General features: G+C 35.9%; 1 protein-coding gene across 6 annotated transcripts in view; it reads left to right on the forward strand.

Moving 5' to 3' along the window:
- LOC132707281 (probable nuclear hormone receptor HR3) overlaps positions 1–17,529 on the forward strand; it is a 231,046-nt gene that overhangs the window by 204,781 nt on the left and 8,736 nt on the right. For 4 of the 6 annotated variants that reach the window (XM_060680175.1, XM_060680098.1, XM_060679468.1 and 1 more), the window contains 3 exons: positions 3,410–3,578; positions 9,069–9,271; positions 13,416–13,754. In XM_060680175.1, coding sequence (XP_060536158.1) covers positions 3,410–3,578; positions 9,069–9,271; positions 13,416–13,754 — 711 coding nt within the window. The remainder of the gene's footprint in view (positions 1–3,409; positions 3,579–9,068; positions 9,272–13,415; positions 13,755–17,529) is intronic. The other 2 variants (XM_060680309.1, XM_060680246.1) reach the window with 1 other exon arrangement.

Genomic DNA, 17,529 nt, shown 5'->3' on the forward strand with positions numbered 1-17,529 from the left:
TATCAGCACAAAAAACAAACCCAAAACACGAGACGTTTCTCTACAAAACCCAATATCTATTCAAGATAAGCTTTGGAACTTCTTAAAACAACCAGAGTACCACAAAAGTCGCCAAAGCGGGATGCAAAGTGAAAAATCCGTAAAACGCCAGAATAACTTTTCTGTTCACTAAGCAACCTAGTTATGACTCGTGCAAAATTTAAGAGCGATCACCGCGGTCACGGCTTATCGCGCTGCCTTTTTTCCTCTCGGTGCGTCGTTCCTTTTTTCCACGCTTTCGTATTTTGCCATCAACATGAGTTTACCGGGTGTCTCAAATTTCAAACGTAACATTATCTCTAAGCTCTTTCTACCATTGGTGCTACGAAGGCTACCTTTTACATTTCGGGATTTGCAATAAAAAACTATAAGTTACCAACAAATATGACTTTACTCAAAATATTCACCCGCACGATCAATTCACTTTTGCATTCGATAAAACCAATCATCAAAGCACTTTTCCCACGTCGATTCGGGCAACTTCAAAAACATGCTTCTTCTGGTGTCAAAAGTCGTTGCCTACGTAATTTATTCTTAATGTATAGGAATAAAAAGAAGTCATTCGGTGCTAAATCAGGACTATACGGTGGATAGCTCATGACATCAACGTTTTTAATGGCCAAAAAGTTCTTTCTTTGCTCTGATCGGTGAGAGCTAGCGTGGAGAGTGATTCGTCTTCGCCGGTTGGGTTTTCTAATTTCTTCGAAGAATTTCAGGAAACAAATGGTTGTGTACCATTTAGAATATACTGTTTTACCTTTCACCAAAGAAACAGTTGCAACGTCGCCAGTTTTCCCGGAAAAACATTCTACTATTTGTTTCGAATAACTTCTGTGGGCTTTGTCTCATTCTGAAAGACCCACACAGTCGACCGCTGCTAACTTTTAGCTTCATATGCATTTTTTTTTAGCGGCCAAATATTTATGCAAAATTGTGTGGATGCTGGTCCCACTAATGCCCAAAGATACCTCAATCTCATGATATCCTGCAAAATCGGTTTTCGCACTACATCAATGGACGACCTTCTCGAAATTCATCGTTAAGGAAACTACGATCACGACTGAAGTCTGAAAACCAGCGATAAACAATAGTCTTAAAACTCGAATTAAGTTCATAGATGCATCGTTGTTGAGTTGGTCCATGTCTAAAGTTGTAAAAAAATATTGCACGAAAATGCTCCCTATTAAGTTCCATTTTTAACCTTCACATTTTTTTTTAATTTATCACAAAAAACACAAACAACACTCTTTCGCCAAAACCTAACTGAGTAAACCTAACCTCAAAATGTCAAACTTCCCTATAAAAACGTTAGACGCCAAATGGCAGAGCTAGTTTAAAAATATCCCGAAATATAAAAGGCAGCCCGCGTAGCATAGTTTACTCACTTCATTTCATTCATTCATTATTATTATCTACTGTCTAGAAAAATCGGGATTTCTTCGTGAATGGATGAAGGCCGCTACCCAAAATGCTGCTAATCCTGCATTTCAAGGGTGAAACTGACGGTGTTAGTTTTTTGCTTTTATTGATTTTGAATTAGATTGAGTTAAGTGTCTCTATAAGAAAGCTTATAAGAAATTAACTTTTGAAATCTGAAATTACTTATGATAGCAGAATATCAAGTTTTCTAAAATCTAAAAGTATCATCTGGAGTCCCACAGGCTTCTATTTTTCTACCTCTGTTATTCTATATCACAATTCTCAAAAGTCTTGTTTGCATCGCTTTTATGCAGGAAATTCTCAAATGTATTTCTCATTTCTGAGCCAGTCAATCTATTTCTGCGTGAAACTACGACCTTTATAAGCTCAATATTTTCTAAAAATCACTGTCTCAAGTAACTAAACTACAGCAATAGTGTTTGGTACAATAGACAATAGACAATAACATTTTTGCAAACCTACAATACAATAAATTTAGAAGGTAAACCCTTCAAAGCTCAAATAAAAGAAATTGGGGTTGTTGATTAATTCAGAGTTTAGATATACGCCACATCTGTCTATAGGTTCATATCTCTTATAGTATCGAATGTGGTTGATTTTTTTATTAGCGAGATTTCTTTATACAGCTGTATGTGTAAATTTCTTATAAAATGTGTATTTATCTAAGTCAATAGAGACCTTTATTATTATCCTGTTCACATCTGAATATCTATGGTCTATTCTTTCTTTCGGTTCTTTGTGGCTAGCAGGTAATTCAACTCTCTCGAAAGCTTTACAAAAACCACGGGTCTGTCATTCTATAGCGTTTTCAATTAATACTTGAACACTGTAGATGATAGCTTGTTCTGTATCTGCGGCGAAAATGCGCCTGTTGCTTGGACTGGAAGAGTTCCAGTTTATTTTCCAACCTTTCCAACCGCAGTCGCCCTAAAAGACTTATCGGACTCTAGTTTTCGTGGTTAGTGTTGTCCACATTTTCAAAAAGCACAATCATGGTTGTGTTATTCCATTTTGTGGAGATATTTTGATTTAGGAGGTGTAAATTAAATACCGTCTTGATTCTACTTAACAAAATTTCACCCCCAATCTTTATTGATTCTATGGCTATTATATCTCCTCGCGGAGCTTTATGACTTTCCATCTTTTTGAGGGCGCGTTTGATTTGATTTGAATATTTGCAATTAAAAGCAAATGGAAAAAAAGCAACAGAAATGTTTTTTTATGACCTCATCCTACGCTTCTATATACTATATTCTTTAAAATGCCAAGTGTGGAGTTCCAATCCTAATCTGTGAATACTCCAAAAAATCCAAATGAAAAATCTGACCAATAAAGTTTCTTTTTATTTTATGCTTGTATAGCACTTCAAAATTGGTTAGGGTTCAACCCCACTTCATGCCTTACACGTGATCTATTAAAAATTACAATGTTATTTCACAGATTTCCCAGATAACAACGATTTCAGGGGAAAAAATGCCTATTCGCTTACACAAATTTATAATTTTTATTTTATTCATTAAAATGAATCAAAGAATCATCTCCTGAAGTGTTGGGCACGAACTTGTTAGCTTTGAATTGCCGACATATTGGCGAAAGCGCCGGACCTAGTTAATAACCGAGTGAGTAATCTACGTTCGTGATCGATTTGATTCAATCAGTTTTATTAATTTTAATTTGTTATTAAATCTTATACAACACTGTCCATTTCCTCTTTTCGATACACGTGTGATGTATTAGTTTTAATACACTCCTTTACTTATTATTTTCTATCATCAAAAAATTTGTTTCTGCTTAATTGATGTTACAGTTGCTGCAAAACATTTCTACTTGACGATTATGGTAATTAAATTGTCCCTTACACTTAAAAAAACAGCCCTTTGAAAATTAATTCCAACTTTAATTAAGTGCGTTGTTTTCTTTTACTTTGCAGCCGTCAAATTCGGTCGTATGTCGAAGAAGCAGAGGGAGAAGGTAGAAGACGAAGTTCGATTTCACAGGGCACAGCTGAGGGCACAAAATGATTCGGCGCCTGACAGTTCCGTTTACGAACAGCAGACACCGTCTAGTAGCGATCAGTTACATGCACCTTTTAATGGAGGGTAAGTCCACTAAACTCAAATATGTACTCGAAGAATCAGTTGTTTGCAGCGTTACCTTACTCATCCACATAAAAAATGTTTTGAAAACTCTGGTACGATTTGATCGGAAATTCGACCTGTAATTAATTTTTTTTCTAACCTAAATTATTAAGGTTGTACTACCTAGCCTACCTTAGATTCCGATATCTTAATTACGGTCACTGTCGCTATAGTAACTTAAAGGGTTAGGTCCTCTTGTCCGATGTTGACATGCTGAATAAGTCTTTGGTTATGGCTTGCTGCCTTACGTCCAGGTACCGATGTAGATCATAATTAGATTAGATTAGATTAGGGAGAGCTAGCAATCAGCCTGTCCGTCACTGCGACCCAGAGGATCTATTGTGACTCTCTCCATAGTTATAGAGCTTTATCCAGGTTGGTCTCTCTAATCAGACTCTACAACTTTAATAATGGCTTCCTCGTATAGCTCTCTGCCTCTGGTTTGGTATCGCCCACTAGATGGAAACGCACTCTTGCTAGGCCTTCGCAGTGGCATAGTACGTGTGCGGCTGTTTCCTCCTCTTTCTGACAGAATCTACATTCTGTGTTTTGTTTCACTTCCATCAGGCTTAGATGGCTCTTAAGCTTGCAGTGGCCCGTCAGCAGACCTACCATTATTCTTACGGCTTTTCTATTGTAACTTAGTAGGTCCGCTGCAAAATTGACCGATGGGCCGCTTAGGAATTCCTTGGCCTGTCTTTGCCCAGGCATGTCCCTCCACCATCGGCGGGATTCTCGGTCCATCCAATCCCTGATGGCTGTTTTTGCAACGGGTTTGGCCACGCCACAAACGGGTTCTGGGTCACAATTGCGAAATTACTAAGGTGCATTGACGATATTTATCAGTACCTTATTCTGGAACCTTTATGGTTATTGCTTTCACAGTGTCAAAACTGAATACCGTAGGTCCAAACCGGATTTAAAACTTGCTTGGAATTTCTGCCAAGTAACCAATCCAGTTGCCAAAGTTGCAATTGTATCATGTTCTGAAGTAGAAACGTCACTAGTGTATTACGGGAGCTAGTACGCTACCTTGTGGCACTCCTCCTTTAATTTATTTTATGTCAGAGTAGTGTTCCCCTTGCTTCGTTCGAAATATGTGAAGTTAAAAATTGTGAAAATTCTCGAGAGAGCGTTTTTTTTTTCATCTTGCGAAAAAAACCCTCTTGTCAACTTAATGGAAAGCGTGGGATAAATCTAAAAAGATATTAGAGGAGACTGTATTTTCCTCTAGAAATATTTCAATATCCGTATTATGTGTACCTAGGTTATGGTGGAGTGGTTCTCCCGAAAGCCATTCTGATATGGGTTAGTATAGGTTTTAACAGACGAAACATCTTGTGGTGGTTTCCCTGGTTTAAGAACCATTATCATTTTCGCTACTTCCATATCTTAGGAACATGCCTCATTTTAACTGGTGCTTTATTTGGCAGTTTACCTGTGATTAGGTCAAACCCTGGCCCTTTTTTTGGATCAGTATTGTTTTAAATTTATCTTAACAGTTCTTTGAGCCAAATGGTCACATTATCCTGTCCAATCTAGGAGGTCTTCTCCTTCATAAGACTGAAAAAGTCATTTGAGTGATAGGTCTTTTTAGTTCGCTTGTTGTTTTCCACGAGGAACAGTCTATTTTATTGTCATTGTTAATTTTCATTTTCACTTTTTAAGTGGCATTGTTCAGTGCAATCTTTTCTACTGGGGCTACTGATTTTTTTATATATCAGATTTTCTTCGGGTACTTATTAATCTTTGCTATGGTCTTCATATCTGGGATATTTTCCCATGCTGCTTGTTGGATATTTTGCACAAAATATTGGAACCAGGAAGGAAGTTATTCTTTAGGTGATTTAAATGCCAGAACTGGAAGAAAAGTAAATAACAAAGTTGTGGGTTTTTGAGGAACAAGTAAACAAAAACTACCAATACAAGGACATCCATTAATACACGTGGACTCAACCGACGAGAAGTCTGAAATCAATAATCGATTACTGTATTTGCAAAGAAAATTCCAAAATATAGGTAAATAACGTTAGAGTCCATCGAGGCGCAGGGTGTGGAACTGATCATCATTTACTTAAAGCGTCACTACTATGCACATTTCAAGGATGCCAACAACGAAACGAAGACGAAAACTAGTCCAACCAGGTTCTATATCGAATTGACTGGAAATGAAATTATGTCTAGTATTCCCTACCAATTAGTAGCTCTTGGCGAAGCAACGATGGGCGCTATTGGAGAAGTAGATAGTAAAAAGAATAGAAATGAATGGTGGGATAAAGAAATAGAAGATCTTGTGGAGACGAAGAAAGCTATGTTGTTAGCAACAAGGGATATTCACGATCGTCAACAGTATAGTACCTTAAACAGAGAAGTAAAAAAAAAGTGGTAAATAAAGCTAGAAGTGATATGTGGCATAAAGCCTGCGATAACATAGAGAAGTTCTTGGGCAACACAAGAAGTAAAGAAGCCTGGTAGTAGAACAGATAGCAAAGAACGCAGTAGATTAAGCACCTGATCTTCAAAAAGCGTACGATAGCGTCCCATTAACTAAGCTGTGGCAAGTGTTAGAAGACAAGAAAATTGTACTAATATATAAGGTTGTTCGGAAAGTCATTTCGTTTTTTCCCGTCAGAGGACTTAATTACGTTTTTTCGAAACCAACTTCACACTTAAGCCGCATAACCATTATATGTCTTGAGAGCTGATATTGCAAGGCTTGTGTGTGAAAAAGTTCTATTAATTCTACGCAGTAGTTTTTGGTTGGTGCCCTTTTAAATATGGAGAGCAATAAGCAGCATTTTCGTCATATTTTACTTTTTTACTTCAGAAAAGGTAAAAATGCTGTCCAAGCGAGATGCGATAAAGGCATTAGTTGATGCAAATCGGCGAATAACCACACGAGAGATCGGTGAGAGATTAAATTTGTCGAATTCGACTGTTTATGGCCATTTGAAAGGCATGGGCTTAACCTCGAAGCTCGATGTGTGGGTGCCCCATGTCCTTACGGAGCGAAACTTGTGTCGTCGCGTTGACGTGTGTGATTCGCTCCTCAAACGTCAAGAAAATGATCCATTTTTGAAGCGGATTATTACTGAGGACGAAAAATGGGTTGTATACAACAATGTTAAACGCAAGAGGTCATGGAGCAGAAAAGATGAACCGGCTCAAAGCGTATCAAAAGCCAACATTCACCAAAAAAAGGTGATGCTCTCCGTTTGGTGGGATGTCAAAGGAATCGTTTTTTTTTAGCTTTTGCCGGACAATACAACGATTAATTCAGAAGTCTATTGTCATCAACTGGACAAATTGAATGATTCACTTAAAGAGAAGAGGCCCGAATTAATCAACAGGAAGGGTGTAGTGTTCCACCAGGATAATGCGAGACCTCACACAAGTTTGGTCACTCGCCAAAAACTTTTACAGCTTGAATGGGACGTACTGCAACATCCACCATATTCTCCCGATCTGGCGCCTTCCGACTACTATTTGTTCCGGTCCCTGCAAAATTTTTTGGATGGCAAAACCTTTACCTTAAATGAAGATGTCAAAAACCACCTGAACCAGTTTTTTGCCAGCAAGGACCAAAACTTTTATGAGAGGGGAATTATGTTACTGCCAGAAAGATGGCAAAAGGTGTTGGACCAGAATGGCCAATATATAATTTAATAAAATATTTATTCATTATACGAAAACTGTCTTTCATATTCCCCAAAAAAAACGAAATGACTTTCCGAACAACCCAATACATTAATGCAGTGAAGGAGTTATTCGATATGACGAGTATAATAAAGATTGAGCAAAAAGTAGCCAGAAAGATAAAAGTGATTAAGGATATATAGAGACACACACTTATTTTTATCTTGGATTCCAAACATGTTATAGTATACTTTGTAACACACATCCCCAAAGTGAAAACTTTTTGAAAACCTTGTATTCTTGCCATAATCTTCTCTTCTTGGCGACTATTGAAATCACCACACGTATCTTCTAATATTTATAAAATTTTATGCCCTTTTTTTCTCTTCAGTTTTGGTCGTTTCTGAAAACATAGTGTAATATAAAAAAATGCCGTAGAATGTAGCAAAATTGCAAAGATGATTAAAAATTAAAAATATAACAATTTTTGTCAACTTCCAAGATAATCTATATTTTCATATTTTGTTATGTTTATGTTTGATATTTTCTAAATTGTCCATGAAAATTTCTGCAAGTAGTGGACTATGTAGTGGGTTTGCCATAATTAATCCTTCTTTGGCAATATGAAATTGGAATAATGTCTTTAATCTTGTTAATTAGTTCGAACGAATTTGATATTCTAAAATTTTTATTAGTTTTGTTGAGAATTTAACTGATGATGCTGTTACAAAAGAAACTAAGAAACTACAGGCCTTTGTGTAATTTATTTAAAAAACATAACTTTCGAGGCTCAGGATTCATGATTAGTAAGTAATGAATCTGTAATTACAGTTTTGATTTTTCTTTGATATAACTCAGTGGGATCATATTAAATATTTTGGTATATATCTGGTTTAAGAAACTGTTTGGTTTTTATAATACATTCTAGAAAATTTTGTAAATACTTTATTATTTTGGAAAGCCTTATTTTTATTTGATTTCACCATAGACACATATGTAAAAGTTCCTGCAATTCACTGCTAGTTGTAAGTTGAAATTTTATTGAATTATCTAATACGTGTCCACAGACTACTTAATATACCACTTTCCACACAAAATTTTGAAAAAGAATTAAATATTATAAAACAAATAGCTTTTAACAATGGCTTTGATTGTCAGTTTGACGATAATTTTGATATTTTACATGATCTATTGAGATTAACAAAATGAGATATTTGAATTAATTACTTAGAGACCAGTTGGATTTAAATGCGTCTCCCTTGTTAATTTGAATTTATAACCCTACAATGGTAATTAAGTATATCAAAATACGATAACAAGGCGCAATGGACGGTGGTCTGTTTGTGCAGGAAGTACATTTTTTAAATGTTTGATCACTTTTAATTACAAGATTTGTGTTTATTTTTGTTTAATAGAATAATTTTGAAAGACAGTTTAACAATATCGATTAAATGTTGCTTTTTTAATAAAGGAAAATTATATTTCTTCGAAAACTCATTAATTCAGAAATTCCAAAAAAACAGATAACAGCTGATGTGGTGGTATACCTAGGCGGTTGCTTCATAACTTATTATGTATTCTGCGTATTGAAAATTGGCGTAGCTATCCAATAGTTCAGATTTAGTTAAAATTTAAACTAAAAATATATATTTCGTAACCATTGACTTCCATGTGTGGCGTATGATAAAATCTCACCCATGTACTGTCATCAAGGTTATATATATTAGATGCGACTATATTATGGGTTTTCGTTCGCTGGTCGATTTAGGTTTTGTCGAAAACCTGAAACATCAGAAAGACTTTTTTCCGTTCCAGATACGCCACGTATGGAAACGACGTAGGGTCCTACACGCCCACTTATTATCCTGGTCAAACTCAGGTGCAGGCGAACTCCATGGGCTACGACATATCCGCGGACTACGCCGTAGATAGCACCACTACGGTGTACGACACCAGACCGGGTATCGACGCTCTGAGTGACACGGGGAGTCTTATGACGGCGAATGTCGTAACTACAGGTATGTATCGCTTAATTTAAAGAGGCCACACACGCGCGGACTTGTCTTACGGAACAAAATATATTATTCATGTTTGCATTGTATGGTTTATCCTAGTGTTGCATATTGAAAGATAAGCTTACAGGTTTTAAATTCAAACACAAAACAAATTGCTCTCATTATATCCCTTTTTCAAATATTACCTGGGAATCTCGTAGATGGCTGAGAAAAAAAAACACTCAAAATTCGATAATAATTATTATTGTTGTTGGGGGTTGAAATTGTGACAGACTTTGGCGCTTTCCTATCGAATAAAATCAAAATAATTAAAAATAAACTGAGTGGACTTTAGGGTATCTACGGATAGGCCTTTTCTTCTTTCTTCGGTATGAAAGTAGGATTTAAGAAAACAATAAAACTGAAATTTTAATAAAGTCCCATTTGGAAATAAACATCGATATTTTTCAATCGAAACTTAACATAGTCCAAGCTATCGGGGAATGTTTTGAATGCAGTCGTTTAATTTTCTTAAAATTGATCAGTGAACAATCAAAATTTTGCAAAATTGTTGTATCAATATTTAAGAAATATTTATGCTAATGCGGTGTTGCAAAATATTCGAAAACTCTCAATAAAATAAAATAATTTAAAAAAAAATTGGTATACGAATTAAATTTAATATTAATTTATATGTATAAAGACTCTTTTCGTCTATTTTTAGTTCGGTAACTTGGCGGAAATCTGTGTACTCTTACAGATAGTGTGTTAAAGTAATATATCTAAAGTTATAGATGACACTAAAAGCAACCATTTAAAATTGAAATATACAGGGTGAAATAAAACTTATTTTTGTAAAACAATGGAACACCTTGTATATTATGACTTTAATAGATATTCCTTTTTATACCTAATTTATCGTTTATAATTAGTGTTTTCGGAATTGTGGCAATTTTTTTCTCGAAAATGTGTTTAATGATTATTTATCCTATACTTGTCTCAGGGTTTGTTCGAATCGTTTATACAGGGTGAGTCAAAATTAAAATTTTTAATTTCCATTAATTACTCCTATTAATGCATTAAAAATACAATATTAGTATTGCTAATAGTTCTAGAAAAAACACTTAAAAAATAATAACAAAGCTAATTGCAAAACAAAAAGTATTGTTCAATTCAGTTTCACTTTATTTATTGCAAAGAAATGGCTGCCACCGACATTGATATACATTCCAACAGGGTCTTTAAACGATTGGACAACAATCGCAGTTTTTTACACCTGGTATTTAACCAATCCCCACCGGAACAACTATCGAAGAAAACGAAACGAGATAAATGCAAGAATAAAAGAACTAAAAGGGAAAATTTCACAAAAGAAATGCATGGAGGCCAAAGGAAAATATGGGGCATGTTAAGAAGAAACAAACTTGAAGTCAAAGATACCGTACAAACTAATAAAATAACACCACAACAGTCGGAAATATATTTTAAAAATCTATATAAGGAACAGGAAGACATGGAACAAACACAAGGCGAACAATAACATTGAACTAATCCATGACAAAAACTACAGAATGAAATACTAATCTTATTTAAAACGACGAACGATTGGAAGAACAGCACGACAATACCCATTTTCAAAGAAGGGCAGAAATCGAATCCGGAAAACTATCGAGGAATAACATTGCTTAATAGCATCCTCAAAGCATTCGCAAAAAATATACTGGGAGAAGTCACCAAAGCCATAAGTATACGAGAAGAACAACAAGGTTATCCAAGGAGCAGATCCAAATATGCGAAAAATCGTTAGAATTCAATAATCTGGGTATTTATATTTTGTCGATATGACCAAGAGTGCGTTTGACGGATGTCCTGAAAATCATGAGAACGGAAGGTTTAAATCATTGATTGATCAACTTAATACACGATATAAACACCCATTGTAGAACAAAAATCAGAGTTGGACAAACAACTGAACATATAAATATAAACACAGAAATTAGACAAGGCGATTCACTCAGCCCATATATATTCAACCTATCGATGGATAAAATAATAGAAAACCCTCCTAGGACAGCTGGATTTAAAAAGGGAGACACATTCTTCCATGCCAACACAAACGATGCTGTTCTTATTGCAGATTCTGAAGATAATCTCCAAATGCTACTGCACTCTTTTAACACTAAAGCAAAAGAATTAAATATGCTCATCAACACCGAGAAGACTAAATGCTTAGTAACATCCAAAAGACCTATAAGATAAGCTGGAAATCGATTCAAAAATAATAGAACAGGTAAATCATTTTAAATATCTAGGTGCAGAAATAACGAAGTAAGAGAGCAATGTAGACATTGTATGTAAGAACAAATACTTTAAAACGGTTATAAGACCCATTATAACATACGCAGCAGAAGTAAGAGTAGATACAAACGGAATCCTACAAATGATGCGAACAGTTGAAATGAAAATATTAAGAACTATACGGGGTAAAACTTTGTATGACAGAATACGGAATGAGGACATCAGACAGCAGTGCGGAATGCAAGACCTAGGAAGGTGGGCGAGGCAAACACGATGGTTTTGGAACAAACACATAAAAAGAATGGAAGATGGCAGACTCGTCAAGAACGCAACGCAGTAGGGAAAAGATCTCAAGGGAGACCGCCAGAACGGTGGCGAGAATGCTGGACCTCGTCTTCCGGAGAAGACGTGTGGACAAACAAATAATTTTAATAATAAATTTTAAAATTGAGGGATCAATTTTTCATCATAAGTACTTATACAAAATAAATATAGATTAAATTTTTATGATCAAGTGGTAAATGCAGGGTCCACTTGACGTGATCTTACTCAGTATTCAATTTTTTTCGTCATTGGAATGGAAGTTATAGACAATAGGGCGTATAAGTAAAAATATTCACAAATTGTATCTCTTTTGACCTTACCTTATGCAACAACATTTCAAAACTGCGATAAATGAGATATACTTTGTCACATTATTGCGCCACCCTGTATTTGTCCAGATTATCCATCTCATACATGTCTGCGTGACTGACGACCCCTTATAAACAAAAACTAAGACCTCGCGTTTAATGCAATGAATGAATGCAAATGGAGCGCCGAACTCGTGTTAAGATGGCGGCTGTTTCAGTGGTCACGTGCAAAAAAATTCAGGAAAAAACACTGAAAAAATAACTTTAATTTGGTTAATAAATATGCGTCCTAGAACACCTCCTGCAAAAGAGGCCCAAAAATCGTTTTTTTTTTTAAATAATTTTCGAAAGATACCAAAATCAAATTTAGGTCCCAAATACAGTGTCCAGGGTAAGAATGTCTATGGTCGGCATATTGGAAACCATGAGAGGTACGAATATGACAAAACTAAAACATTCCCTTTTCTAATTTAACCATCTTCGTACTTCTTATGTTATTCAATATCCCCATTGATTTATAGTCTGGACTTGGACACAGTGTATAGTTCTGTCAAATACCAGCAGCTTTGAGAGTACTTTTTTTTTAATCGAAAATCATTGCAAAAAATATTTTTATTTTGTTTGTTTTATTTTTATGGTGTAGATGTGATTTTACGTAACTTAAACCATTTTAGCATGAATGAGAAAAGATACATGCCTTTCCTAACTGAAAACAAAGCGTCTTTTTAAAAACAACTTTATTTTTCTAAATTACAAAAATTAGTAGTTTCACGTAAAACCGTATTCTCTTTAACTGACTGACTAACAAATAAGAGAAATGTGATTAAAAGCTGACGCGGCAAAATCTGACTAAACATTTTCTATGAATGTAAGGATGGTTCGTGACATAATTCATGTTCGTAACCAAACTAAAGTTATTCTTTAACATTGTATTTACCCTAGAAATTATTGGAGAGTTTTTGAAGCACTCTGTATAAAAACCCTAATTTTATCAGGAAGATATTTTTTTTTATGTTATTTACTTATTTGTTAGGAAACCGCTCTCGACTTCTACAATAATTTAATTGTTTATCGAAAGCGAATTTGATGATTGTTTAATCCAAGTTTATTTGTTAATTGTTAGTTATTATAACGCTGACACCGTGCTAACGCTTTGTCCGGAGATGCGGGTAAAATAACGGTGCATGAGCTTCTACCTATTACATTCTCTTCTTATTTAATAGCTAATCCATGTTTAGGCAATACTAACGCAAACTCTGGGGGTGGTGGGGGAGGTGGCGGTGGCGGCGGCGGCGGGGGCGGGGGCGGTGTCAAACAATCCTCGTCCCTATCCTTTAAGCGTGTCACTCAAACATCGGCGGCTAATCTAAGCGGCGGCACCGTGATCTCTATAAAACAAGAGAGTTCAGCCGTTGACAATCTGGTGCCCAGTTACGTGGACAGCACCACTTTCGTAAATTCCCCGAACATGCAACAAACTCAACCGGCACGACAGCAAAGCACATCCCAACAGCACGGGGGGCTTCAGGAGAGCTCTAGGTCTGTTGGGGATGATTGCGAGCCGGTCACGTTGCCCAGTAAGTCCGACGGCAAGTTTTGTTGTGGATGTGTGATTCCTCTTCCCCCATTTTGTAGTGTCGATTTCCTTTTTGTTTTTGTTTGACTCGGAAGGTCTCCATTTGGTTTTGTTGTTTGGTAAACGGTTTTGCGAGGGGGATTTCACTAATGGATCCCGTATACATTAAATTGCCACTTCCGCCAGAAATTACGTTAATAATTACCACCAATTTCCACTAATTACTATTAAATAAATAACAGGTTAGTAACGAAGACTTTTTAAATATACGAAGACAATAACGAAAATATTGGAAGATAAATTGAGGGCTAGAACATTATCATTTTATGTACATTAAAAACCATGGTATGCCCCAATACCTCCAAAATTCTCATATAATCCTCCCAACACACACAATGCTCCACACTGCCTTAGATTCCACCACAATGCTCTTTACACAATACTATTTACAAAACTTCTGGGTTCTTAGAGCGTCTGTTGTGGATGAATCCAACTTGCTACCAAGCATCCTGTTTTCTTCTTTAAAACTTAACTTAAGCTTTTTTGAAAAATTCTCACAATGCACGATAATTCTTTTTCTATTTCATATACCCATCGTCTTTGTTTAAACTTATTTAAAGCCATACAAATGGAAAAGTACATAAGTAAACTGACCAAAACTAACGTGATTAACTCAAAAAAGGCATTTATTTGGTTTCAATTAAATTTGTTAGGTCCATATCATTTGAAATACCGCTAGTCCCGCTGTCGGTGGTTGACAAACTCTCTCTCCAGGGGCGTAGTAGATGAAATTTTTTAAATAAAAATAGGCTCATTACAGCATCTGTCGTGGTATTACGGGATCTGTTGTGGTACTGTCACACCAAGCATAATTTTTCTAAAAATCTTCAACAGGCTACTGTAATACTATTTGCAATTCTTCTGGATGTTGGCTTCTTCACAGCTTGACTGAAACTGGCTCTTATTTTACTCTGTCTGGTGATATATTGTTTACGGAGAGCTAAAGTAGGGGCATAAACATATCGGTGAAAGGTTAAGACCTGAGTTTTGTTGCTTATAGATCTCTATATATTTTATTTATTTATCTAAGGCTTCTTGATGTTCTTTGAGCCTTGTTTGATATTTTTCGCCCGGCCTTTTCGATGTGTTCTTTGCCGCATATGCATGGAATGGTGTAAACTCGTGGTATCTCAAAGGGAATTTTTAGTTTTGCTTTACGTCGAGAAAGAGTTCATCATACCGATAAAGAAATAGACCAAATCGATAAGACACTTCTGTCTCGACATCTTAAAATTACTTCCATCTTCTCCCAATCCGACTTGGATACCCTTTTCACATTTCAAAATTTTAAAAACTAACGTCAACATTAGAGAAACCAACCAGCCAACCAACTGCCAAACACTGTGGTAAATGTATCATCGCACCAACTTTTTTTGACGGAAAAATTGGTTCTTGGAATATATTCCAACTTTATCATTGACTCAAATATTATCTTAAAAGAAGACATCCTTTCAGATATCGAGTCTATCCTAAACAAACTTCAATCTCAAACAACATCTCAGAAAAAATTCGAGATATTCCTGAGGACGGATCCTATCGCCAACTTAAAAAAGACCCTACGTTATGTATGGATGGCGCAATTAAATCTGTTAATGTTTCTCCTCTAACACTCATTCTTCGTTTCTACCAACTCTCCAGGATTCCTTCTTTGACCTATTGTCAGCACCATTGGTTTTGCAAAATATTTAATTTCTATATTAAAACCCTTTACAAGTAATTCTGAAAGGTCTATAAGCAACCAAACAATCTTAACCGCGCTTCAGGTGTTTTCCTTTAACCAATATGGGTATCAGTCATTTAGCTTCTCCTCCCCAAACAACATATAAGCAGGTACAGAGTAGTACGGGAGCCAGGCTCAGTTCAGTTCTGAAGAAGGCAAGAGGATGATTGGCGACATGTCAGTAAGTTTGATTTATTGATTTATAAAGAACATACATCGAAGGAATCCAGAAGATATGTATATAGTACCAAGTATAATTATGCTTGCTTATTGCAATTACAATTCTGTTTTCGATATTTCATGACCGATTTTAAATAGCTTATATTACTTACTTAAAGAAAAACTTCGTAAATCCTTATCCTCTTGAATAATCTTATAAATTGCAGTTAAATAATCGCTATGAACAATTTGTCTGAGTAAAAAAATAAAAATTGCGATCATTTGATTGGCCTACCCCCTTTTTCCTCAGGAGGGATCGGATTTTTAAATTCGCCATTGTTCTGTTCCGCTTTCTTCTTGACGTTAAAAATTATTTTTTCGCTCCCACCACTCAGTTTTGAAGCGCCACTCACAGTTGCATTTAAACTCAACACCAAATGATTTGAAAACTCACAACGGTAAGAAATCGAACTTATGCTATTCACCTTTCATTGCCTATTTTACAAAAAACTTCAAAACATGTTGATTTATATGTATACAAAACGATATTTATCTATGAAACAGCATGACACAAATGTGAACAGGCTTTTTAGTTTTATACGAGGGCTACCTTTTATATTTCGTTATTTGTAATAAAAAACTATAAGCGACCAACAAATATGACTTTACTGTTTCTCAAAATATTCACCCTGACGACCTATAAAACCAACCATCAAAGCACTTTTCCCACATCGAGTCGGGCACCACTAAAACATGCTTTTTAAACTCATCAATCGCTTCTTCTGTGTCAAAAATCGTTGTCCACGTAATTTATTCTTAATGTATGGGGCTAAAAAGAAGCCATCAGGTGCTGAATCAGGACTATACGGTGGATGGCTCATCACGTTGATCACGTCATGACGTTTTCAATGCTCAAAAAGTTCTCTGTTTGCACTGATCGTCGAGAGTTAGTGTGGAGAGCCAGTTGGGTTTTCTAATTTCTTCGAAGTATTTCAGTAAACAAATGGTGGTGTACCATTTAGAATTAACTGTTCTACCATTCACCAAAGAAACAGTTGCAACATGGCCAGTTTTCCCGGAAAAACAGGCTACCATTTGTTTCGAATAACTTCTGTGGGCTTCGTCTCATTCTGAAAGACCCACACAGTCGACTGCTGCTTACTTTTAGGTTCATATGCATAGATCCATGATTCATTACCTGTCACGATATCATAGACGTGTTTGGAAGCAGCGCGATCGTATTTTTTTAACATTCCTTTCGATCAATCAACATGAGCCTTTTTTTAAGCTGATGTTAAACTGTGTGGAATCCAACGCGAACAAATTTTTTTAACGGCCAAATTTTCATGGAAAATTGTATGTATGCTGGTCCCACTAATGCCCAAAGATACCTCAATCTCATGGTAAGTCACATGACGATCCTGCAAAATCAATTTCCGCACTGCATCAATGTTTTCTTGGACAACCACCGATTTTGGACGACCTCGAAAACCAGCATGAAACAGTAGTCCTGGATGGTGCTTTAGCTCCAAAAGTCGAATTAAGTTCATCGATACATTGTTGTTGAGTTAGTCCACGTTTAAAGATGTAAAAAATTGCTGCACGAAAATACTCCCGAGTACCGTCAGCTGAATAAATCTAACCTCAAAATGTCAAACTTCCTTATAAAAACGTTAGTCGCCAGATGGCAGGACTGGTTTAAGAAAATCCCGAAGTATAAAAGGCAGCCCTCGTAATGTTCACTTAACTCTAGCATGTACCCTAACAATTAACATTGCGCAAATATGAATATCAGCACGTTTTGCTTAGCTTTCGGTCCAAGTAAAATCGAACCAGG

Source organism: Cylas formicarius, unplaced genomic scaffold, assembly GCF_029955315.1.
Source record: "Cylas formicarius isolate icCylForm1 unplaced genomic scaffold, icCylForm1.1 PGA_scaffold_10__41_contigs__length_53128322, whole genome shotgun sequence".
NCBI lineage: Eukaryota > Metazoa > Arthropoda > Insecta > Coleoptera > Brentidae > Cylas > Cylas formicarius.